At 39.8% G+C, this 21,621-nt stretch overlaps 1 protein-coding gene across 1 annotated transcript; it reads right to left on the bottom strand.

The window, feature by feature from the left end:
* Positions 1-1,706: 1,706 nt before the first annotated feature.
* On the bottom strand, positions 1,707-15,080 carry GPR143 (G protein-coupled receptor 143). The gene is made up of 8 exons (XM_065675738.1): positions 14,648-15,080; positions 12,881-12,990; positions 9,843-9,937; positions 8,300-8,392; positions 7,704-7,813; positions 6,346-6,454; positions 3,647-3,764; positions 1,707-2,317 (listed from the first exon to the last, which is right to left on the bottom strand). Exons 1-8 carry the CDS (start codon positions 14,889-14,891, stop codon positions 2,018-2,020), a joined length of 1,179 nt encoding a protein of 392 aa, XP_065531810.1. The 5' UTR covers positions 14,892-15,080; the 3' UTR covers positions 1,707-2,017.
* Between the last annotated feature and the right edge of the window lie 6,541 nt (positions 15,081-21,621).

Below are 21,621 nucleotides of genomic sequence, written 5' to 3'. Positions count from 1 at the left end.
CAGGGGTGCTCCACTACCAGCATCCACAAGGCATTGCTGAGGGCCTACTCCTGGCCCTGGGGCTGGGGCTGAGGCACCGTGTCTGTCCCTGTCCCATGTGTGTCCTGGAGCAGCAAAAGGAAGGTAGGATTAGTTGCTGAGCCCTCACGGGACCTCTTGCCTGTCACCTCCCAAGTGCTTTTGTGCCACATGATTGCTCCTGTGAAGCCAGAGCCTATTCATTTGTGTTTAGGGTTTTGTAGCTTGGCCCACACCCTAGCATCTGAAAAGGTTTACCAACAATTCCACCTCCACCTATTTCCTGCTCTTTTGAACGCAGTTGTGATGAGTATTGCACTGAAAATGTGGTCTCTCTTTCAAAAGGATGGATATAATTTGCTCCCAAGGCCCTATGCTTTCTCTCCATACTTAGCTAGGAAACAAATGACTGTGATGAAAAGAAAGAATCTGGTGATCTGCCAGTATTTCTGAGGGTACAACTACAACAGCAATATAAAGCCATAAAACCACAAAGGTTTCTACAGCTTTGTAATGATCTGCCTAAATAATTATCCGATTGTTTTTTGTTGCATCAAAAGACCAGTTTAAAAGGCAATTTATTTAAAATAGCAAATCAATATATTTTCTGTATAGTTTCTGCTGATCCTGCATCTCAAACCATCCTGGGAGTCCCTTCCGTAACACAGCAGCTTAAGCTTCAAGTATTATTGCACTAATCTTCCAGCTGTCTTTAACAAGATACTTATTCTACAATAGCTGGGACTGAACTGGGCTGGAAAAAAAGGTGTGGACAGCCAGTGAAGTTCAGCCAAAGGGGATGGGAACAGCGTTTTAAAAATAGGTTTTGTTTTATGCCCGGCCCTGGCCGCATGCTGAAGGAAAGGAGGGAGGCTACCTGGGCTCAAGGGGCTTCCACCATGCCATCAGTCAAACTGTATTGTAAACAACTTCTAGCACAGACTTGAATGGTACTAATTTTACTTCTGACATGAAGTTACAAGCCTGTGGCAGACACAGTCATTTTTTTCTTAACCTTCAACCTATCTAGGGAATTGTATATAGGTACTTAGGGCACTGCACCATAAAAGGGTGAAATCCCCTGAAAAGATGAGGAGAATGGATGTAGTATCTCTTCATTAAGGAGATGAAAACATAAAATAGAGCACACCTCAGAGAAAGGACTATTGATTCTACTTACTCTGGGTTTTGATGAGCACTCAGATCATCTAGTGGTTTTTTTGCAAATGTTATCCCTTAATGCAGCTGCCCTTAACAGTCATAATCCTGGTAGACAGGTACATATAAGGCTCAAATTGAATCCATATTACAGTCAGTTTGAAGGGTTATTTTTGCTTGAACCAGGAGTCAACAGGAACCATTATTCTGGTGTGTTTATGGAGTCTAGGCTGGGCCTGATTTTATCTTTTTTTAAGCTGTTAGCTCCCTAGACAAAACCAAACTGAAAATTCATATACACAAGCCAAAAGAAGACTAAGTGATACCCTACATAAACAGGAAATATCTGTGCTTATTTCAAAGGTTGGTGTCACTAATGTTTTACCAGAGTGTCAAGGCTGGAAATGTCGTCTCAGAAACCTCAGAGCTGTAATTTTTGGTGAGTAATTTAATGCTAAGAAAAGCAAGCAAGGCAAGAAATTTAAATCTCAGCATATTAGTAGTCTATTTATTTAAACAAAAGACTCTTTTACCACATGGAGGTTACAAGAAAGATTAAAACAAAATGGATGAAAATCAATCATAAGTAACATTGATCTTTGCAGAGATACACTCCTGATGAAAAAGGATCAAGCCTTTATACCTGTTAACACATATCCTGTAAGGCAAATGAAAATATAAACCATAATATCTTGGCCTCACACGCTCCCTCTTTCTCTCACACACAAGTTACAGGAAATGACATCAAGCCATTGGGCACAAACCTAATTCCAGAGCATGCAACAGTTTCACACAATGACATGGGAATGTCAGAAGTGGGATCCAGCTCTGTGCTTATAAACTACCAGCCCTGGTAGATGGGAGAGCTCCTAGTTAATCTGTCGTCACTGCTAGTGTTACCTTCAGACATCATGCTTATAGCCTCATCAGTCTGTTGGCTGTCAGTTGCTGCTATCTTCTTTGAATCAGGGATGTTGTTCTGGTAGTTCACTGGTGAGGGATAGGTATTTTCACCCACAGTGGATGAGGACATTGATTCCCAGGGTATTTCTCTTTTTCGCCATTTTAGGTCCACCCTCCATCCTGTCCAGCCATAGAATGCTAACGTGAAGAGGAAGCCCTGCATTGGGTTAAGAACCCCCTAGGAAAGAGAAGTTTAACAGGAGTCACATCAGAAAGGCTCCATTTTCAACTCCAGCAAAACACCATGACCTGTTGTTCTGATATGCTGAGGCCACCACAGCGAACAATAAGCACCAAATGGATTTCTGGCATTAATTTTAGCTGGTCAATCCCCTGGTGTGTTTTTAACTTTCCCCACAAGCTCTGGACATTTTTTTTTTCACAAAAGCAAATATTACATTTTTCACTAGAAGCCAAGTCAAATACATGAAAGTAGACACTGGCATACTCAGTCAAGTTTTTAAAATAGCAGGAATTGATTTGTCTGGAATTGCTGCAGACTCCAGAACCAGTGAAAATGCCCATCAAAGTGGGACAGAAAAACAGGGAGAGACACTGAAAAATAAAATCCCAAGTGATTTCCCCAAAAATTGTCTCTGTTCCCAGTGCAGTGGGATGCTTGGCAGGTAAATGGCTTGAGCTGTTACCACTTTTCTCATGAGAAAAGAGCAAATTATTTTTACATCCAATTTAAAAAATAGTTCAGTTCACAGACCTGACCTCTTGCTCTCCAGGTGAGCAAGAGTAAGGACCCTGTCACATTGATGTGTTCACTCCTTGTCAAAAGAGGTTGTATCAAATCTGTTGCACTGCTTAACCCTTTAGGACAAAACTGCTCAGGGACTTAACTACAAAAAGCATGCTCAGGCTTTGCAGGTATTCAATAGCTTCAGAATAAACTCTTTTGGAAAAGGAACCTGCAATATCACGTCTGAAAAATCCCTTGTCAAATTTTCCAATAGGAGAAGAGAGGGTAGGGTACAGTAAGCGGCTAGCATCTTACAGCTATTTTTTGGTTCACTGCTTTCAATATTTTTTATGTATTTGTCCCTAAATATCCAAATATCAAGATACAAGATGCAATTATTCTTTATAATAACGAAAACTCTGGTTACAAACAGATAATTACCAGAAAATGACTGCTTTACTGGAGAACGTTCAGGAATTGTGAGCAAAAATTTTACAGCTTGTGTTATGGCAGAGGTTAGTAAGGTTAAACTAGGACTCATTGTAATGTGTCTTAAAATGGGCAGGAATCACTCACAGAGAAAATACATAGTCTAGTAAATGGGAGAAAAAGTTGGCTTTTGGTACATTTCTGGCAAAGTTTATATGTGAAAAGCGCTCACAGTGACTGCTCCTTCCTCTCTCTTACTCTTCGTCTTTCTTCCTTGATTTTCAGGGTATTTATATCCCCCAGAATCATGAATCATCCACTAGGCTGCTGCTGTTCCACCAGTCTTAAAAAAGCGATTTCTAAAACTAAGCAATGTCACAGCTGACCTACCATAATAATCCAGGTGATCAGTGCAGCACTTCTGATGTTTTTCAGGGGATTTTCATTGATATCTGGCTGCATTTCGAGATAGAACAAAAGGCTCTCGTTGATGATATTGGATGACCAGCTATTGCAGGAATAAAGAACAAGACAGTTATATATATTTTTTGTATATGTAAAATATGCTTCAACTTCAAATTATAAAAATTAGGGTCACTAAAAAGGAGAGTGAGATTTTTTTAATATTAACACTCAATCTGAAGGGACTAGTTGGTCTCTGAGATCATGATCAAAAACCAGACACTTACCTACTAGCCCAAGCATAGACAAAGAAACCAATATAGCAACCAAACCCAACAAAAATAATAATTGAACCTGATCATTTGATCTTGTTTCAGAACAGTAAATTGTAGGATAAAATTGAGATGATAAACAACTGTGATCAATCATGCATGGGAACATCATTCATGCTGACTTCTTTTGCTTGTGTCTTAAAAGGGAAGCGCTCAAAAATAAGGAAACCAAATATATGCATACTTGTAAAAAGCTGCAGGAACTCTAGCTGGAGTTAGAATTTCAGGGCTAGAATATGACAGATTTTAAAACTGTCTGTAAAAAAACTATGAAGCAAAACAAAAGTTGACTTTAAAACCCTTGAAAATGCCATCATATTTTTGGTAATTTGTTTCTAAGGAAGGATGAGCATAAGCAAGCCTCACCCTGTGAAAGAAACTGAGGATATTCTACACTAAATAAAGGTTATAGCAAATATCTGTAATTTCTTATGACTTCTACACCAGCATTTCTTTATAGTTCTACTGCAGCTTCAGAAAGTAAACCATCAGCATCTGTGTTATACTTTCTGGAGGGGTTTATACATGTCCTTCCTGCACTTATGTTTTTATCACAGTGTAAAACCTCCTGTTCTCACCTCCTAAATCTGCAGGTATGTCTTGTACCCCCTGTTGCCCCAACCTGCTATCTTTGACTAACTCATCTCATATTTAACTTCTGGGATGGAGAGGCATCTTCTCAGAGCTTCTGGCATGGGATTGCCTCTGTCTTAACCTACAGTAACCTTTGAGAGAGTTTTTACACTCTAAAGCTTATGTTTTCCTGGGACAATAAAAGCCAAAACTAGAATTGTGACTATTTTTTTTCATAGGAAAACCTACAAAGAGACATAATGGAAATAAACAAATGTCCCCACTGTGACCTTGGGGAACGGATCTTTTCTTTCATGTTTGCTCCAAGACCAGCAAGCTGGCCACCATTCCTTAGGTTGCTACACACTTCTGTGGTGCCTCTAGGCACTTTGTTTCCACAGCCCTGAAAGCCTAGTTAAATCTGTGCTCCTTGTTATTTCAGTAATTTCCAGAAAGCCACACTGCAGGACACTTTGCTGCTCTCTCTCCCTTTCTGGTTACCCCACACTTCACGCTAGAAACCTCTCTTCCAAGCCAAGCAGACTCTGATATTCCCCAAGAAAAGTCAATTGTTTCTCTCCAGAGCTCTCCAGTATACAGCAGCCAGGAGAAAAAAAAGGCAGTCTTTCTCGCTATTCATCCTTTCAAAGCAGTGTAACATGCATTAATGTCCCTGTGTATAAAGAAAGTTAAGTAGTTGTAGAGACTGCTCAGCTTGGTCAAGTCATTTCACTACTCCAGGACCATACCATTCCTCCCCCTGTTGCTTGTGATACCCACGCAGGCAGTAAACGCTTCACAGCAGTGACTGCTTCTTCCTAGGTCATTGCACAGACCTTTGTAGAGTAAAACACCACTCCTTCAGATGCATCTATCGCTGTGAGATTGCAGTAAAAAATATTTTCACAGTTTTGCTGTGTGCATCTAGAGCCTCCAGTTCCAGTTACTACTCCAGAATCTTTCACACTGGATGGTGCTGTTGAAGCAGAGGAGTGGGGGCTATGGGAATGAAGCTGTACCCTCCCTCTTTCCCCAGTTCCCTTGTTCCCTTACCTCCTCTCCTCTCTATCTTTTTCCTGTCCTACCCCAAAGCACTATTTTCATGAAGGAAGACAGAATATTAAAAACCAAAACAAAATAAACCAAAAAAACCCTCAATAACAACAACAACAAAAACACAAAACAAAAACAAAACAAACACCAACCAAAAAACATTAAATTATCAGAAATTTCACACACAATCATTTCTTTTCACACACACAAGATTTCTTTTCTGGCATATGACCTTGTGTTTCCAGTCAATATTCATTCTTTTCTTCACACACTTGGGATCTGCAGACCACATAGGTGCCAGCATTATATAATCATAGTCAGGGCCATTAAGCCAGTCTTACAAGCTTATTTACTGTAGGTTTTCAGTGATGTGTTTGGTGACCAGAAGCTCTGAGAAATCTTGAGTACGGAAAGCTGTCAATCAGCCCACAATGCTGGGTAGCTGCTGTTCCAGGCAGCTTTAGTCTATGCCCAACCTTTTTTTGGCTATTGTTTCTTGGGGTTATTATCTTCCTGTTGGTTAAACATTTTTATCATTTCCTTGCAGCCTTCTGATGCTACATGAGTGATTCAGCTACTTTGAGAACTAGATTAGAACTACTTCTTCCAGAGACACCTTCCCTTCCAAGCACAAAGGAAAACAAATGAAGCAACCCATCAGACTATTCTTATCCCTGACCCACTCTAGCTGGAAAAAGGCAGTCTTAAGCAATATAATGCACCTCTTACCAAATAATGAATACCAGCATAATTTTGAAGAAGCGAATCTGGATCTCTGTCCCCAGACGCCTTTCATTCTCTGTGTAAATGCCTTGTCTCCCTTTCAGTAAGGAGGCAACTGGAAAGTATACAATCATGTTCATTAATATACATGTATCTTGTTAGTTATAGGCACAAGGATCCAGAAGATAGATGTCTGTAAAGAGGAAACAAAGGAATGGATGGATTTGTCTCCAGCAGCAGTTCAGAAGCTGGAAGGACCATCATCAAGGAATCTCAAAAGTACATTCATTATGGATTCCAAAAATGAGTGATATCCCACTAGATCACTAGATGGTTTTCCTTTTCTCAATCCCACTGAAAACAGAAAATAGTATGGTCAGCACACTTTTGTTTTATAACAGAAGGCAGTACTTACAACTTCTATATAATGTGTGGTATATTTATTATGTGATGCTTAGAGTAAAATAAAAGACATTCTATCCTATTATACACATTACATTTCATTGAGTAATTGATATAGCATTGGCTACACCTCTAAAACTTCAAGGAGTAATGTCAGCAAAATAGACAGTTAAGCTACATGCTGTTCAGATATCACGAGGAATACATATATGCACAAACACAAATATTCTCAGTGTGTATTTTCCCATAAAAGAGCAATTTTTATAGAAACAACTTTTTAAAGGAACAACTGTTCCTTTGAAAGTTAGTATTCCTGAGGGACACAGGATGCATGGGATGAAGACTGAACTGAGAACACAAGGTCTTCTGTTGCTGTTTTTATGTATTCAATGCACAGATAAGTACAAATTCAGGTACTGCAAACATCTAACACTGGTCATATTACATGCAAAGAATGCACTGAATCTGTGGCTCTTTTCAGTCTCATTTCTTCAAAGCACTGAATAGTAAATTAAATGCGAACTTCAAGATTTAATCTGAGTTGTGTACAATTCCCATTTGTTTCATCATCTCAGAATCAGAAGTGATAAAATTCTGATCATATTTTATTTTCTTATTTTTAGCTCCAGGGCTGCTAAGAAGTAGAAGTTAAGCATTCACTATACACTGCTTCAAATACTTTAAATCAAGAGTAATTTAGTAACATAAAAACACCTTTGACAATCTGCAGTAAAGGTTTTTAACAGCATAGCATAAGTATGTCATCAGAGTGTCTCTAGGGCAAATTTTCCATCAAGATGGTATCTTCATTTCCATAGGCAACTCTGTCCCACCCTTTGCTGTACCTTTATGAGTTAATGAGGAGCTATCCCACATCACTGAATACACAGGCATGACTTTTTACAGTACTGTTATGTTGCTAAGTAACACATTCTGGTTGATGCTGGCCATTAGGAACATACCTGCCGATACTGTCCTCCTGAACAGTATTGGGTTGACCACCAGCACTAGCAGGAGTGGGGCGTAGGTTGTGATGTAGTGTGGGATTGCATGCTCCAAGCCATTTTCACAGCTGAGAAGAAATTATTAACAGCTTATAAGTATTTTTTCCCCACAGCTGACAGTTCTGGCTATTCTATATCCCCTGTAACTTAAAAAAAAATAAAAGCAATGAAGCAAACAGGTGCTAAGCTTTTAAGTCACAGACCTTTACCACCAGTTCACATGCAACCCAAAGTTGATTTTTAACATGCACTATCTGTGCATTTTTCTCAAATTTAAGGGAACAAATGCAAAGCTAAAACCAGGACTGGGAGAAGAGTGGCTCTTAGCAGAAGGTGTATCAACAGCCCTGTAGCATGTCCAAGTGCCTGTATTGCCTGGCATATACCCTAAAACTCAGGCAGGTATTTCTAGAATACTCACTGGCTCAGTGGAACACTTTTCAAAGATCAAAAAAGCCCAACATTTGGACATCTGTCTCTAAAGTTGACCAAAAGACAGTCAGATGACCAGTGAGTGCTATGATTTTGCTGTCTATTCCCGGAGCCCTGCTTACCTGGAGAGAGAAGGGTAGTAAAGCAGTGTAATTCCCTCCACACAGAGCATCACTGCGAGGCCCCATGTCATCATGTGGTACAGCACAATTGTACTGCAGGCAACAAATAGGACAGGCATAATTAAATATACCAAACCTTACACTTTCCACATTGCAACATAAAAATAGTACACTCACTGAAACAGAGCTTTACAGCTGTGAAAGGGTGCAGGATAACATTAGCAATACATTAAACAGAGAAAAGCAGGTGGGGCTGGGGGTCCCTTCAGCAACAGGATAAGCCAAAGTGGTTGTTCAGGCTTGCACACAGAAGTCCCACATTCTCCAACCCTTATCCCCAAATGTGCATAAGGAACCTCTGCATCCTTTGTTCCTCCTGCAGAGAGCAAAGTAGGGGATTAAAACTTGAGAGTGGAGCTAAAAAGTCAAATAAACCAGTCTTCTGTAATCTGCAGAGAATAATGTTTAACTTTCAAAGTTAGATATTGCTCCCATCTTAGGGAGATTCAGAACTGTGTGTTAGAAAGCTTTTCTTTGTTTACTCTGATCACAGAATTGCATAATTGTTTGGGCTGGAACGGTCTTTAAAGAGCATCTAGCTCTAAACACCCTGCCAAAGGCAGGGTCACCTTTCAGTAGACCAGGTTGCTCAAAGCCCTGTCCAATCAGGCCTTGAACACTATCAAGCCCAAATATAGATGAGTTTTTTGGTTAACAGGTATGGGGGAAGAAGGCATGTCCCAGCTGTTTCAGACTAGAACTGTGTGACTTCACAAAATCAGGTTTATTCTCCACAGGCTGAAGTTAATTCAAAAATCCCCATTTTGATAACATCTGCCAGAAAAACCATGTCTCCAACACCTGATTGCTCGGTACTATCCAGGAACAGAGTCACGTAATTCCACGTTTAGCAGTAGCAACTGAAGGTCATTTTGCCCTTCTAACAGCCAGCTGAGAAACACCCCATATTTTCTGTCCAGCATGGTACTTTCCAAATGGTTTAGGTTCTTCTGTTACAAGCATTGCAGAAAAATATATAACAAATATATAAAATTCTTCTTTAAAACTTTACAAATGTGACCTGAAGTGTAATAATGACAGTATTGAGAAGGAGGTAAGACAGAAAATCTGAGGAATGAACTGTATGAAATTCAACACCTCCCTACACACACTTTTATTTTCAGGTTAACACTTTCTATTTTTTTTTTTTTCCTGAAAGAATCAATTTTCAGTACAGAGTAGGGACAGAAATAGCTATCTTGCTGCAATAAAGTTTATAGAGTCCAACCTGCTCCCTATTTTTCCAAAGGTTGAATGAACTCAGCTACATTTAAATTCCAGTTAGACGTAAACAAATCAATATCTGAGCATTGCCTTGGCAATTTCAGCATTTAGCACACCACTCATCTATTTCTTTACCTGGTAACCGTCTGAACATCAGATAATTGTACAAGCTTCACATACACGCTTAGATAGCTGCAGACAAACATGGATATACACTGCTGGAAGGAAATCAACAAATTCAGAGCTTTAACGCTGGTACCTCAGTCCTGCTGATCTTCTTACCACCAGATAAGAATCAACGGCATAGCAAAACAACCACCAGAAGCCAGCACTATATAATAGCTGGATCCACATCTGCAGGGGAAAAAAGTGCCAAATGTCACAGCTGCTTCTCAAGGACCACTTGGGACAGGGGAGGGACTCAAACCTTTAGCCTGGTGATTTGTTCTTTAAACATGCATTTTCCAGCTAAAATTATGTATGAAACCTCACTCAAAATCACAGGAACTGCATTGCTGTAGCCAATGGGTCAAGTCATAGGTTAATTGGAAAGCATTTGCTTTCACAGCTTCTTCTGTTCTTTAGAAGACCTGTTATTTACCTCTCCACTGCTAACCTTCACTGTTGTGAGTGAAGCCCAAAGAAATTTATAGCAAGGAAGTTTTCATTTTAGGTTAAAATTTTAGTAGTTTCTCAGTAACTGAAGCATAAGAAGATCACTGAGGTCAGTCATCACCACAGTGTGCATATATACTGTGAGTTCTGCATGTGACGGGCATATTCCTCATGTACAAGACACCAGTTCAGGGAAAGGTTATGAAGAAATAAAAGGTCATTAACAAAAATATCTCTCACCTTCTGGAAAAACTACCCATACTGAACTCCCTGACTGATTTCTTCAGTAAAAATCCAAAGGGTACAGGTTTGAGTCAAGTTAAATTCCACAGCGTCCATGAGCTGACCCTAAGCATTTTTCCCATGAGTCTATATAAGGGACCTTGCTTTGCCACTGTTTATCAATGCCAAACTTCTTCCCATAAGAGCTGGCTCTTTGTAATAATCTGGAACTATTTTAATATTCAGATTACCTTCCCTCCGAGCACTCTTTCAGTTCTTATCTGGACATCCTTTAGCACGGTTCCATAGCAGGATTATTTTACAGCTTGAAACCAACATACTTGTTACTGAGCCAAACCGCAATGAATATAGATCTACCATTCCTTCCTCCAAAGACAAATCAAGCTGGGGAATATTTCCTTTCACCATGGATGTAGACCCTTCCTCTAGACATTTGCAGCACAAATCAGTCAGTATTTAATTCAAACACCATCATTTTTTCCTAGTGCAGGGGTCAGAAAATAAAATTCCTGTTTCTTTCTAATGCACTTTACCCATAGCACTCAGCATGTAACTTCCCCTGCATGTATTTGCTGCAGTTGAAAAATGCACAATTTACTATACATTCACACACAAAAATAAACTGTGGGGTTTTTCCACCCATAAAATCCAACACAGACAAGAATGTGTCCAAAAATAATATAAAACAGATGCACTAACCCCCCCAAAATCTTCATACGCTATCTCACTTTTTAGCAAAATGACACATTTTGCTACAGTGCTTGAGAGGGTACCCCTCTGCAAACCAGAAGATGTTATGCAAAGGAGATGCCTAAAGGCCTCCCTATTTGGAGTCTGTACTGGCTTATGGTTAAATGAAATAAAACAACAGTACTAAAAGAAAAATAAAATAGAAACAGAAACATTTTACTAACTCACATGAGAATATGTATGGGGAAGTGAGTGGAAGGAGGGTTATTTTTCATTCCAATATAATTAAATCTAAATTTAGCAAATTACTCAAATTACAGTACTTTGCTGGAGCCCAAGGAAAGGGAAATAAAAGCTGTGGTAGACTGCTGTGCACCATATACCCTGAGATCAAAATGACAAGCGAATAGTCTGCATGCAGTTCTTTATCGCTATTTAAAAATACTACTTTTTGCGTTAAGGGCCAGAAATTGAACTATAAGACACAGGGAAACATGGGTTTTCAATAGAATATTCTTCTTACAAGGTGTCGATGATGTTGGTTTTCTCTTCCTCAAAGGAAAAAAAATCCATTTGTATCTAATCAGCAAAACTTAAACATGTACGACAGAGCTGAGAAATGATAGATACATACAGCTGATATTTAATTCTATGGAACAACGCTATCATGTCTAAAATTGTCATTATATAGGCATATAAGGTACAGCCAATTCAATTTGGCACATCATACTGTTTTATTTTAAAACTACTGGGGCAAAACAATTTTGTTTACATGCAGCATATCATCTACATTGTAAACTTTTGATTGTAAAGCTAATCCTGCTCATGCATGAATTCATTGGGCACCATAAGTTCCTCTTGATTCTGGGTAAAGTGATAACCTGTCTTAATTGTCATTCTCCACGTTTTGGTATAACATGGCCTTTTTCTTGTACAGTAAACTCAAATTATATGTCTTTGACTGTACTTTGACTGCAATATTTGAAATTGAGTTTTAATCTGCACTTTTGCAGATTTACATTTTTTTATTCCTGTGTTTTAATCCAGAAAATACTTAATTAGACTTGGCCAGATGTGGTCAATGAATGTGCATATTAGCAGCAATCTGAACTGTAATGCTACATGGCAGAGACAGACCTTCTGCCAGCAGCTTTGCATCTTTGGGTATATTTATCCTGCAGTCCCTCTGTGTCTAAAACAGATACTCCTGCTGCAAAAGCTAATTTGAGCTACCCAGTTTGCTGGCTTCAGTTTGTCCCTACTGCCACTATGCAGGCTATAATTTCTACTGGAGAAGGTGGGCAGATAGATACCTTCATGCTATGTAGCTGCTGGGACATTGCTGATGTTGTGCTAGCACAAACCAAACCAGTGGCTTCACAGCCCATTTGGGAATGCCCATACCCTATGCCTCCATAGCCCTGACTTTGGTGCAGGTGTGTCCTCCACTGTCCTAGTATTCCCATGACAAGTGAGTACTACAAAAAGCTTGGGACCGGTGTGACTGATGCTGCCCTGCATCCTCACGTGCACTGTGTGGCATCTAGCACCCTGTCCGCCCTGAAACAGGGTTTTGAAAGGAGGCATGACCACACTTGCAGGGGCGTGGCAGAGGCTGAAACTATCATATCCAGGCTCTGACTCACAGCCAAATTTCCTTGCATATACAGTGGTTTGCCTTTCAGACTTCCCGCGTGGAGGAATTGTCAACATGGAACAGGAGGAAGGGGAGACGATTTCTTTACCTACCGCACTCCCCACGCAGAAAACAGAAGGCCACACGCTGGTCCCATTCACCACAGAAATGTTAGCTATGAAACCTGGGAAGCCTAGCCATACACTTGATCTGAAGATCATACCTGAAGAAAAAAATGTATTAATAATGCTTTGAGTCTGCTGGCATGATTTCAGTCACATGCTTCTTCCCTGCCACATATTTCGCATCACAGCCCAGATTTTGTGTGTCCACAGGAAGGCTATGGCTGCAGAGGGACACAGCAGGAACAACTGCACTATTTAAACACTGGTGTAATTGCTCAGGGAAAGTAGACCCGAGAGTCTGAAGCTGATGGGACTTGAAATGTTATGTAGATTAAAATCCCACTTACTTACAGATACTGTCACACACGTCCCTAAAATAAATTGGGTGTAATTCAACTGACTGACATACAGCAGAAGCTAACCACAATTTTACCAGCATATAGTAATACACTAATGTTTATTTCTCTATAAGTCCTCATTGCACTTTTCACTGTCTTCACTTGTACAATCAGCTTCCTTCCTTTCTGTCACAGGACTGAACAAAGAGGGCATTGGTATTGCATGGGAAGAATACACATTTTTTTTTAACAAACTTAGAGTTTGTTAGTGAGATTTTCTGGGTTTGCTTGAAATAGGCATTGAATCACCAACATATAGCAGAACAAAGCCACCAGGTTTCCCATTAGGAAGGAACGGTTTCTGATCCATCAAAATGAGTTTAATTCAAACACAATGATGTACAAATAGTTTGAGTTTGCCAGTGAAAGAGAAAGGGAGAAAATAACTTTATCTGTTGCTGTCCTAATCTAACTGAAAGGACCTTTTCCAGGTGAATGCACATGTTTTTCCCGTATCTTTCATTTTTTATCTCCCCCTTTATGATTTGTTTTAATATTGGTACTTACTATGTACCATGAGGGAACCTGGCTAGGGATAAAAGGGGAAAAGACCTGAAATTCCACTCCCTTCCCAGGCAGCAAGAGAGACTTACAAAACAGCACTACTTCTGTTACCGAATGTAAGGGGAAAAAAAAGTTATTGTAGAAACAAACTCATCCTGTCTTTTCATAGCAGGTGCCATGGTAATTTATACCTAATTTGGTAGTAAATGCCATAGACTGACAGGACAGATTTAGACACATTATTTTCATTTTGTTTTATTCTCTGCTGTTTTATTCATCCAGCCTATCAGCCACAGGGCCAGCAGCAGGCTGTCCTTGATAAGGGAGCTCTGCTTGCATTTCAGAAGCCTGTGTCCAGCATGATCTGTGTACAGCTGCAATTCAAACTCATTTGCTGTCAATGTGATGTGCCCAGAGAAGTGGCTGGTACGCGAACAAGACGGCAAACTCTTTCTGAGACAATTTAAAGACATATAGGAAGTGTTCTTCAAACGTAGTCCTACAGACTGGCTAAGTGTTTGATGTCAGCTTTAGTTTTGAATGTGCTGCCTCGCCTCTATGCCTTACCCTGAGAACCTGCCATTGTTTTAAATTTTAATATGTTTTAAAAAAGATTTTGGTGTAGATTTGTCAAGAGCTTTTACCTCTAAAATATAACTACCAAACAAGACCTTTCTCCCCCAAAGGCCCATCATTTACTGCTCTCACTTGGCCCAAATCTGCCTGTGAATACATGCAGCATGTTTCCCTCAGAAATCTCTATTGTTCACTCACCATCTTCATTTGGCTGTGGTACCACAGAGCAACAAAAGCTTGCTACAGAAAGGGTAAGGGACATCAAGCTGGCACTTACCTAAGCTACCAAGGATGTCACAAATGGAGATAAGGAGAAGGATGGTGGAAGAGGAGGAGGCTTTGGGCATCTTCCGTGGGCTCTGTCCCTTCTTCGGCAGAAGTTGCAGGACAGTCAGAAGCAAACTGATGGAGGAGCTGCCAATGCAAACTCCACAGAAGACTTCAGGCTGGAAGTTCATCACTAGCTGTGTAGCTGCATCCTGGTTTGGGCAGCAGTAGGTTTCTAACCTGGGAGAAGCCATGAAGCGTCCAGCTGGTGGAAGGGCCCCACGAGCAGAAGAAAATGCTGTTGCTTCCCCAAGGCAGCATTCACTTTTTCTTCACCCTCCCCATTAGTCCTTGGTGGTGAGAATCACGCGATTGACGGATCATGTGCTGCTGCTGCTGGAAGTAAATCCCCTAGAGCGGCCTTTCTCAGCCTCTCCTAGCAAGGAGATCAGATCCAAACAAGAAAACACAGTGTAATCTGAATCATGCCCCATGCTTGCTCAGAGTCATTGGCAGCAGTTCACTCGCATATTTCTGCTTGCATAGTATGTGATACAGGAACTTAAACTCTTGAAAGCATTGAAGGTAGTTTAAAATAAATAAGGATGCAGATACCAAAGGAGAAGCATTACATTTTAATTGTGTTTCTCTTTATCCCCATCCCACACAGCACCCTTTAATTACTGAAAATTAATTGAAAAGGTGAGTCCAGACACAAGCAGTGCCAGCCTTTATAGGGAGGAGCAGGGCTGTACTTCCACACCCTAAACCCAAATATCAGTTTTAGTGATCCAACCCACCCAGCTTTTTAATTAAAATTAGAAACATGATATCCTATCACTGTAGAAAGGGATTACATTTAAGAAGACAATATTAACCTCATCCTATTTAAACTACAAGCACAAAAATTCTTCTCTTTAGTCTGCACTGTCTGCATTGGATCAGCTTGACATGGAAAATACCAGAATGCTTGATTTCTCAAGATTTTTTAAATTTATTTTTAAATTTGGTGAGGGTTTAATATGAAAACAGGACCTGTAATATTTGATTTTACTTTATAAGCTAAACAATATCTTGTAAGTCAGGGATCTTATTAGACATAGCAGCAAATACTCACAATCATAAATACAAAAAGGAACTCTTCCAGTCTCAGCTGCATTTCAAACTCCCTGTGTCAGCTGTCACCCCTCCAAAAAGCTTGTTTGCAGCAACATGGTCAGGAAATACAGGAGGGAGCACTGCCAAAGAACTGCAGTGAACTGGATGTTAGATAACAGTAATGGATTTTATAATTTTTCCTTGTAAGAATAAACAACCTAACCTTTGCTTTCTCTTCTTTTTTTTTTTTTTTTCCCAAATGTCCCAGAATAATTTAGCAGAATTATAAAGGTCTGGTGAATGATAGTGGGATGTTTTGCCTGCAGGGGTTATAAGACAGTCTCTTCAGACAGTATGTTTGCCCATAGTAGAGAAAACATCCACCAGTCCTGAGTAAAATGGTACCTGCCGAGTTTTTCACTACACAAGACACCTTATACTTGATCCCAGAACAAGAACAAACCTACCAAGCTCACCAGCCCGCTGCCCGCTGGTGGTGGCCATGCAGCCTCCTCCTGAGGGACAGCAGTGTCAGGGCTTGGGTGGCACGTGGAGCCCAGGCTGCCAGTCATGCTGTGCATCCACCCAGCCTGCTCCTGAGGGACTCCCCAGGGCTCTGCCCAGGCTACATCACCTCAAGAGCAGGAGGTTAGCTTGCAGACTCAGACTCCTACACACAGGTGTCCATACATCAGCAAGGTGTCTGCACTCCCATTGTAGTCAATCAAGATCTTCAGCAGATAAGGTTAGAGTCTAGACTTAAGTCTAGAGAGCTGTTCAGCTCTTCCTAAATTAAATGCACATGGTGAGCTGAGTAGGCTCCAGTAACTACAATGGTAACTGAGGCATAGGCATCATCAAAGACCCTGAAGTCCAGGCAGCTGAGTTTGAAGCTGAATGTTTTTGCAGGATGTTTTTGCTGCTTTTCAGCATAAAGAGATTTTCCTGCTCCATGGACAAGGACAGGGAAGCGACCTGGATGTTGCAATCCTATGTTTTGTTACTGGCATGTATATAAAACTATACTGGGGACAGCAAGGTTACACACTAGATTGGGCTGCTCCAGAAATACAAACTCTTGTTGAGGTAAAGGAGAGTACCTATGCTCTGTAGTCAGTAAAGGGCTCCTCTGTCATTACAAGGTTGGGACTCCTCAGGATTTACTCCACCTCCACTAGAGCAGCAGTGCACAGAGTTGTCACCTCTTTGACAAGACACTGCATTGCAATCTACCTGGCTACTGAAGAACAATTAAAACAATTCTATAATGACAGAATATTATTAAAATAAAGCCATCATACACCACATATGCAATGCAAATATATATAAATTAAATTATGTTTGCTCTCATTTGAAAGCAAACATATTGCCCTGTTTACAATTAGAACAGCAAAACTTGGATTATTTCAGAAACTGCTGAATAGAAGCCTTTAATTTCCACTATCAGGTTTTTAAATTGTCTTCCTCATTATTTCTGCTGCCATTTTCCTTCCTTCCTTCAAAAATCAGAAAAGCATGTCAAGTTGTTACCCTGATGGTTTGTTCTGGCTGACAGATGGGAATGTTTTGTGCATTTTGCTTTTTCTGCTTATCATTTGTTTCCATTGATCCTGACTCTAATCTTCTATTTTTCCACTCTGGATTTACCATTTTATTTTTGTAACTTCTCTCCGCTGTTTTGAAACTACTTTAATTTCTCAATTTGCAGTCTTACACTCAGGAGATTTTTCTTTTTCTCTCCACAGTTTCGCTGACTGTTTTGCCACCTACTTTTATTGCTTTACTTCTCTGAGTGGAAGAGGGCTCTTCTGGGTCCCTTTGCTCCTACTCTCTCAGGATTTGATTATGCAGTTACTTACACATGGAGTAAGTGATTCTTATTGGAAGCAAAGCATATGACTTGTGGCATACCTAATACAAAAAGAAAATAAAGTGAGTCATGAGTGAATGGATACCTGGCATGATACGAGTAGATGTGCCTGTACATGTGGGCATCTGAGGCTGAATGGGAGATGGATCTGTCAAACTAATGAGCCACCCAATATCTCAGCTGATAAGATCTAGCTAGTCTCTGGCCCTTGTTGCTGGGCTAGAAGTATAAAGAGTCAGAACAGTCAAAGAAATTCAAAGCTGGTTTGGCAGTCTTATACCCGAGATTAATTTGGCTTCTCATGATTATGAAAATAAGAGGATAAAAGCTGGGGACAAAGGCAAAGAAAACAGAAAACTAATGAAAGTAAGAGAAGAGTTATTTTGCCTTGCTAAGAAACATTATTCAGTATTCAATAAAACTTACATTGTTCTACAGGTCCTAATTCCCTTGCCTCTGAAATTACTAACACAGTTCCCACTGCTGCCCAGTAGTACAAAACAGACCCAGAAATACGAAATGTCTCATTTCTGCATCAAAGCAGGATCTTGATTAAGCAAGTGTTGTAGCTTGCAGACAACCATTAGCACACAAGCAACATGAACAAAAAAAAAACCTACACAAAAAAAAAAAAAACACCTGGCATTGCAAATACCTATCAATCAAGTTCACAGTGTAAGTACAACATTGCACAACACTGAAAATTCCAGTCCTGGTTTTGTACATCGGCAACAGGGAAAAATACTGTGCTCCTTGCAATAAGAACAAGCATGTACTCCATACACACAGCTTTTAGAAATACCTGCTCATGCTCTCCTTGGACCTTGAACATGTTTGTCCAGTCCATGGGTTTGCCCGCTTCTAAGGGAAAGCAACAGGTTTACAAAAATATGACAGGCATGCATTTCTGCTGTTAAGGAGTGTGCTTGAGCATGCAGTTACAGATACTTTAAACACTGTTTTAATTAAACCTGGGACTACAGCAGTTGTATGGATATAGAGACAGAGGAGAATTTATTTTTGTGTGTACAGTCCAGTGCATCACTGACTGAATTTACAGCTCCCAATGAAGATCTTAGATACCTTACAAATGTAAAAACCTATATTTTGTCAATGATTCATGATCTTATGGTCTTTTTACACATTACCTGACATAACAGATCCCAAACTGATGAAGGTTGAGTCTGTCTTCAAGTTAAATGGATGCAATAAACCAGTTACAACCTCCCCAACAGATCCTACAATGTATTTTTAAAGACCTTAACATACAAATCTTCTATATGCTTAGCATAGTTCTTCATTTTATCCACACAGACTTTCTACGATTAGATTTAGTTTGGAAGAAAAGAGAAGATGTGTCCTCCCATAATTATCAGTACTAATTTTTAAAGCTAATTTTAAACTGGCATGAACACTTCATGCATAACTGAAATGAATGGGGAAATTCACACCCCATTATTTGGATTTCAGGTTTTCTGTAAATTAGGTAAGGATATTGGAACAATAGTGATATTCAAAGTGTAACATCTGCCATAACAGCTACAGACTCCATTAAAAATAACTGGAAGAAAAACAGAGGAATCGCTTCCCTTCCCTCAGAGATTTTAATGCAATTACAGAGTTGTAAATTATTCATTTACATTTAAGTGTGCTGAACATTAATTTAAAAGGATGAGAATGAATGTGTTTCCTTTGCATAAAAACAATATTTGAGTTCTTTTGTTTTCTTTAAGAACGAAAACATAAGTACATACAATGAGTGTGCCTTTGAACAGCTCAGTAATTCTGTGTATTTGATGTAATTGTGTTGTTACACATATTTTACAGATTTTTTATACACCTTCTGTGGGGAAATGTTACCCTACCTGACTTTTGTGAAGAAACGTACATAAATTAGTTATTGAAACTGTGCCTATTATGCATTTAAATTAGGAAATTAGGTTTATATGAATGAAGTACAAAATGACTGAGTAGAAAAATGCATCTGTAAACTAGAGAAAATAGTTTTTGCTTAGGGATTGGAAGAACAAAATCCCGAATTCTCTACACCAATGCCAAGAATATTACAGTCTTTGAAGCCACATTAAGCCAGATTTTGTAGCCACATTTCTGGACAAATTCTACCATTAATCATTAATTCACAGAACAAAAAGATATTTCCCTTTCAGCATACATGTAATAAAGAGATCTTGTCCCACACCTACACAGACTACATGAGACACAGTTTGCATGGGAACTAAATATTGGATCTTAATGTTTGTAAGCATGTAGAGGGTACCCTGCAAGATGTTGAATGTCTGTCCTGTCTGCAGTATTTTCCAAAGTATCATAGGCCCCGCTACTTCTGCACTCTCTTTTATAGGTTACATTAGATGGTTCCCTCAGGAGAAATTAGGTGGGATACTCTTATATCCTTGTTATGATTGTTAGACTGTGGGATATTGCTAGATTATATCTCCCACCACCCAGAAATATATTTTCAAAGTCCATTAGCAGTAGAAAATCATCTCATAAAACCTCTATTGCCAAGCCAGTCTGTGTAACCAAATTAAAATATATTACAGCACTAATTTCACATCTCTTATGATGCAAGAACTCTCCAAGGCTCTTAATTAAATTGCTAAAAATGTCAGTGTATCATGGCCAGCTAGATGGTCTTTTTGAACACTGCAACCAAGTACTGAAGAGAATTCTGACAAAGTGTGAAGTCCCAGTGCAGCCCACAGAGACCAGCCAGTGCTCCCCTTTGAAGTCCCATGAGTATCACTTTCCGTGAGTTTCTTTCCATTCCACTAGCCACACGGCCAGCAGTCAACCCTGCAGCACCATTGGAGTGTGTGAAGGGAATCTGCAACCGTCTGCTCCACGAATTGCTGTCTGGTATTTTATGAAATGAGCAGAAAGCCCAAAAGCATGGCTTAGCTGGCTTAGGTAATCAAGAGGAAAGGCAGTAATAGCAGCAGAAACATTATAGTGCACAAAGCACTAAAGATTCACCCTTTTGATTCTTCTGTACTTCATGACTGAAGATCATGACTTGTCAAAGGTGGACTTCACAGTCCAGGGTGGACAAAGTAATGAGACTAACCCCTAAATATCCAAAGTAGTTTACATTCAGGTGAGCAATACAACTACAATATACATTTATATTATAGCTTGGCTAATTCAGACACTCCCATTAGCCACCTTCCTGGGAATATGACTTCAAGATATTGGTTGGTCCTAAAACAGCTTCAGAAAATGCAGTGTTCTAAAAGAAATCTTCTGTGTACCCTTAATACTCCATAATTCAGACTTTGAAAAGAAATTAAACTTTGGGTTTGTAATAGGACCTACGTTAACACAGAAGATGAGCAATACTCCCTCCTTCCCCCACCCCAGGCATCTGTTTCCTCAGGATGTTACTCACTATGCCCCACTTACATGAGTACACTTTACACAAAATTCAGGCTAACAAAGCTGTACCTCTGACAATGTTATCCTTTTTAAGTCCAACAGAAGCCAGGAAAAGCTAATCTGGCACTTTTTCTCATTGTAAGACAGTTGGATTCCCTCAAACATCCCATAAACTGCTAACTGTTCTGCCTTGAGAGGAGACTGCACCTATACCTTTAGTATAAACGGGCATAGCAGTCTACAGGGGGGTGACACAGAAAGAACTTCTGCCTTCTGGACTTCTGGGCATGCTCAAAACAGCCATATATCAGCCCTAAAATCACCAAATTCATGTAGTATCACAGATCTGGCACTGCTAGACCATAGCCTCTTGTGTATACCTGATACTTTGAGGCAAACTGCCTTAGCACTGCAAAAAAAACCCCAACCAGCATTTACTTCATGCTGTACATACGCATAGATGGACTCTCACAATATGCCATATCCTATGACCTCTACCTGGATACAGTTCATGTTCTGTGTAACCAAGCCGAGAGTAGAAAGGTCATCTGTAATAAATTAATTGTGTTTCTTTATAGAATGCACTGAGAGATTTATTTAGACATTGCTGGTTGACAGAC

This window comes from Lathamus discolor, chromosome 4 (genome assembly GCF_037157495.1).
Source record: "Lathamus discolor isolate bLatDis1 chromosome 4, bLatDis1.hap1, whole genome shotgun sequence".
In the NCBI taxonomy this organism is placed as follows: Eukaryota; Metazoa; Chordata; class Aves; order Psittaciformes; family Psittacidae; genus Lathamus; species Lathamus discolor.
Note: the sequence above shows the minus strand (reverse complement) of the source record. Positions and strands in the feature narration are given on the sequence as shown.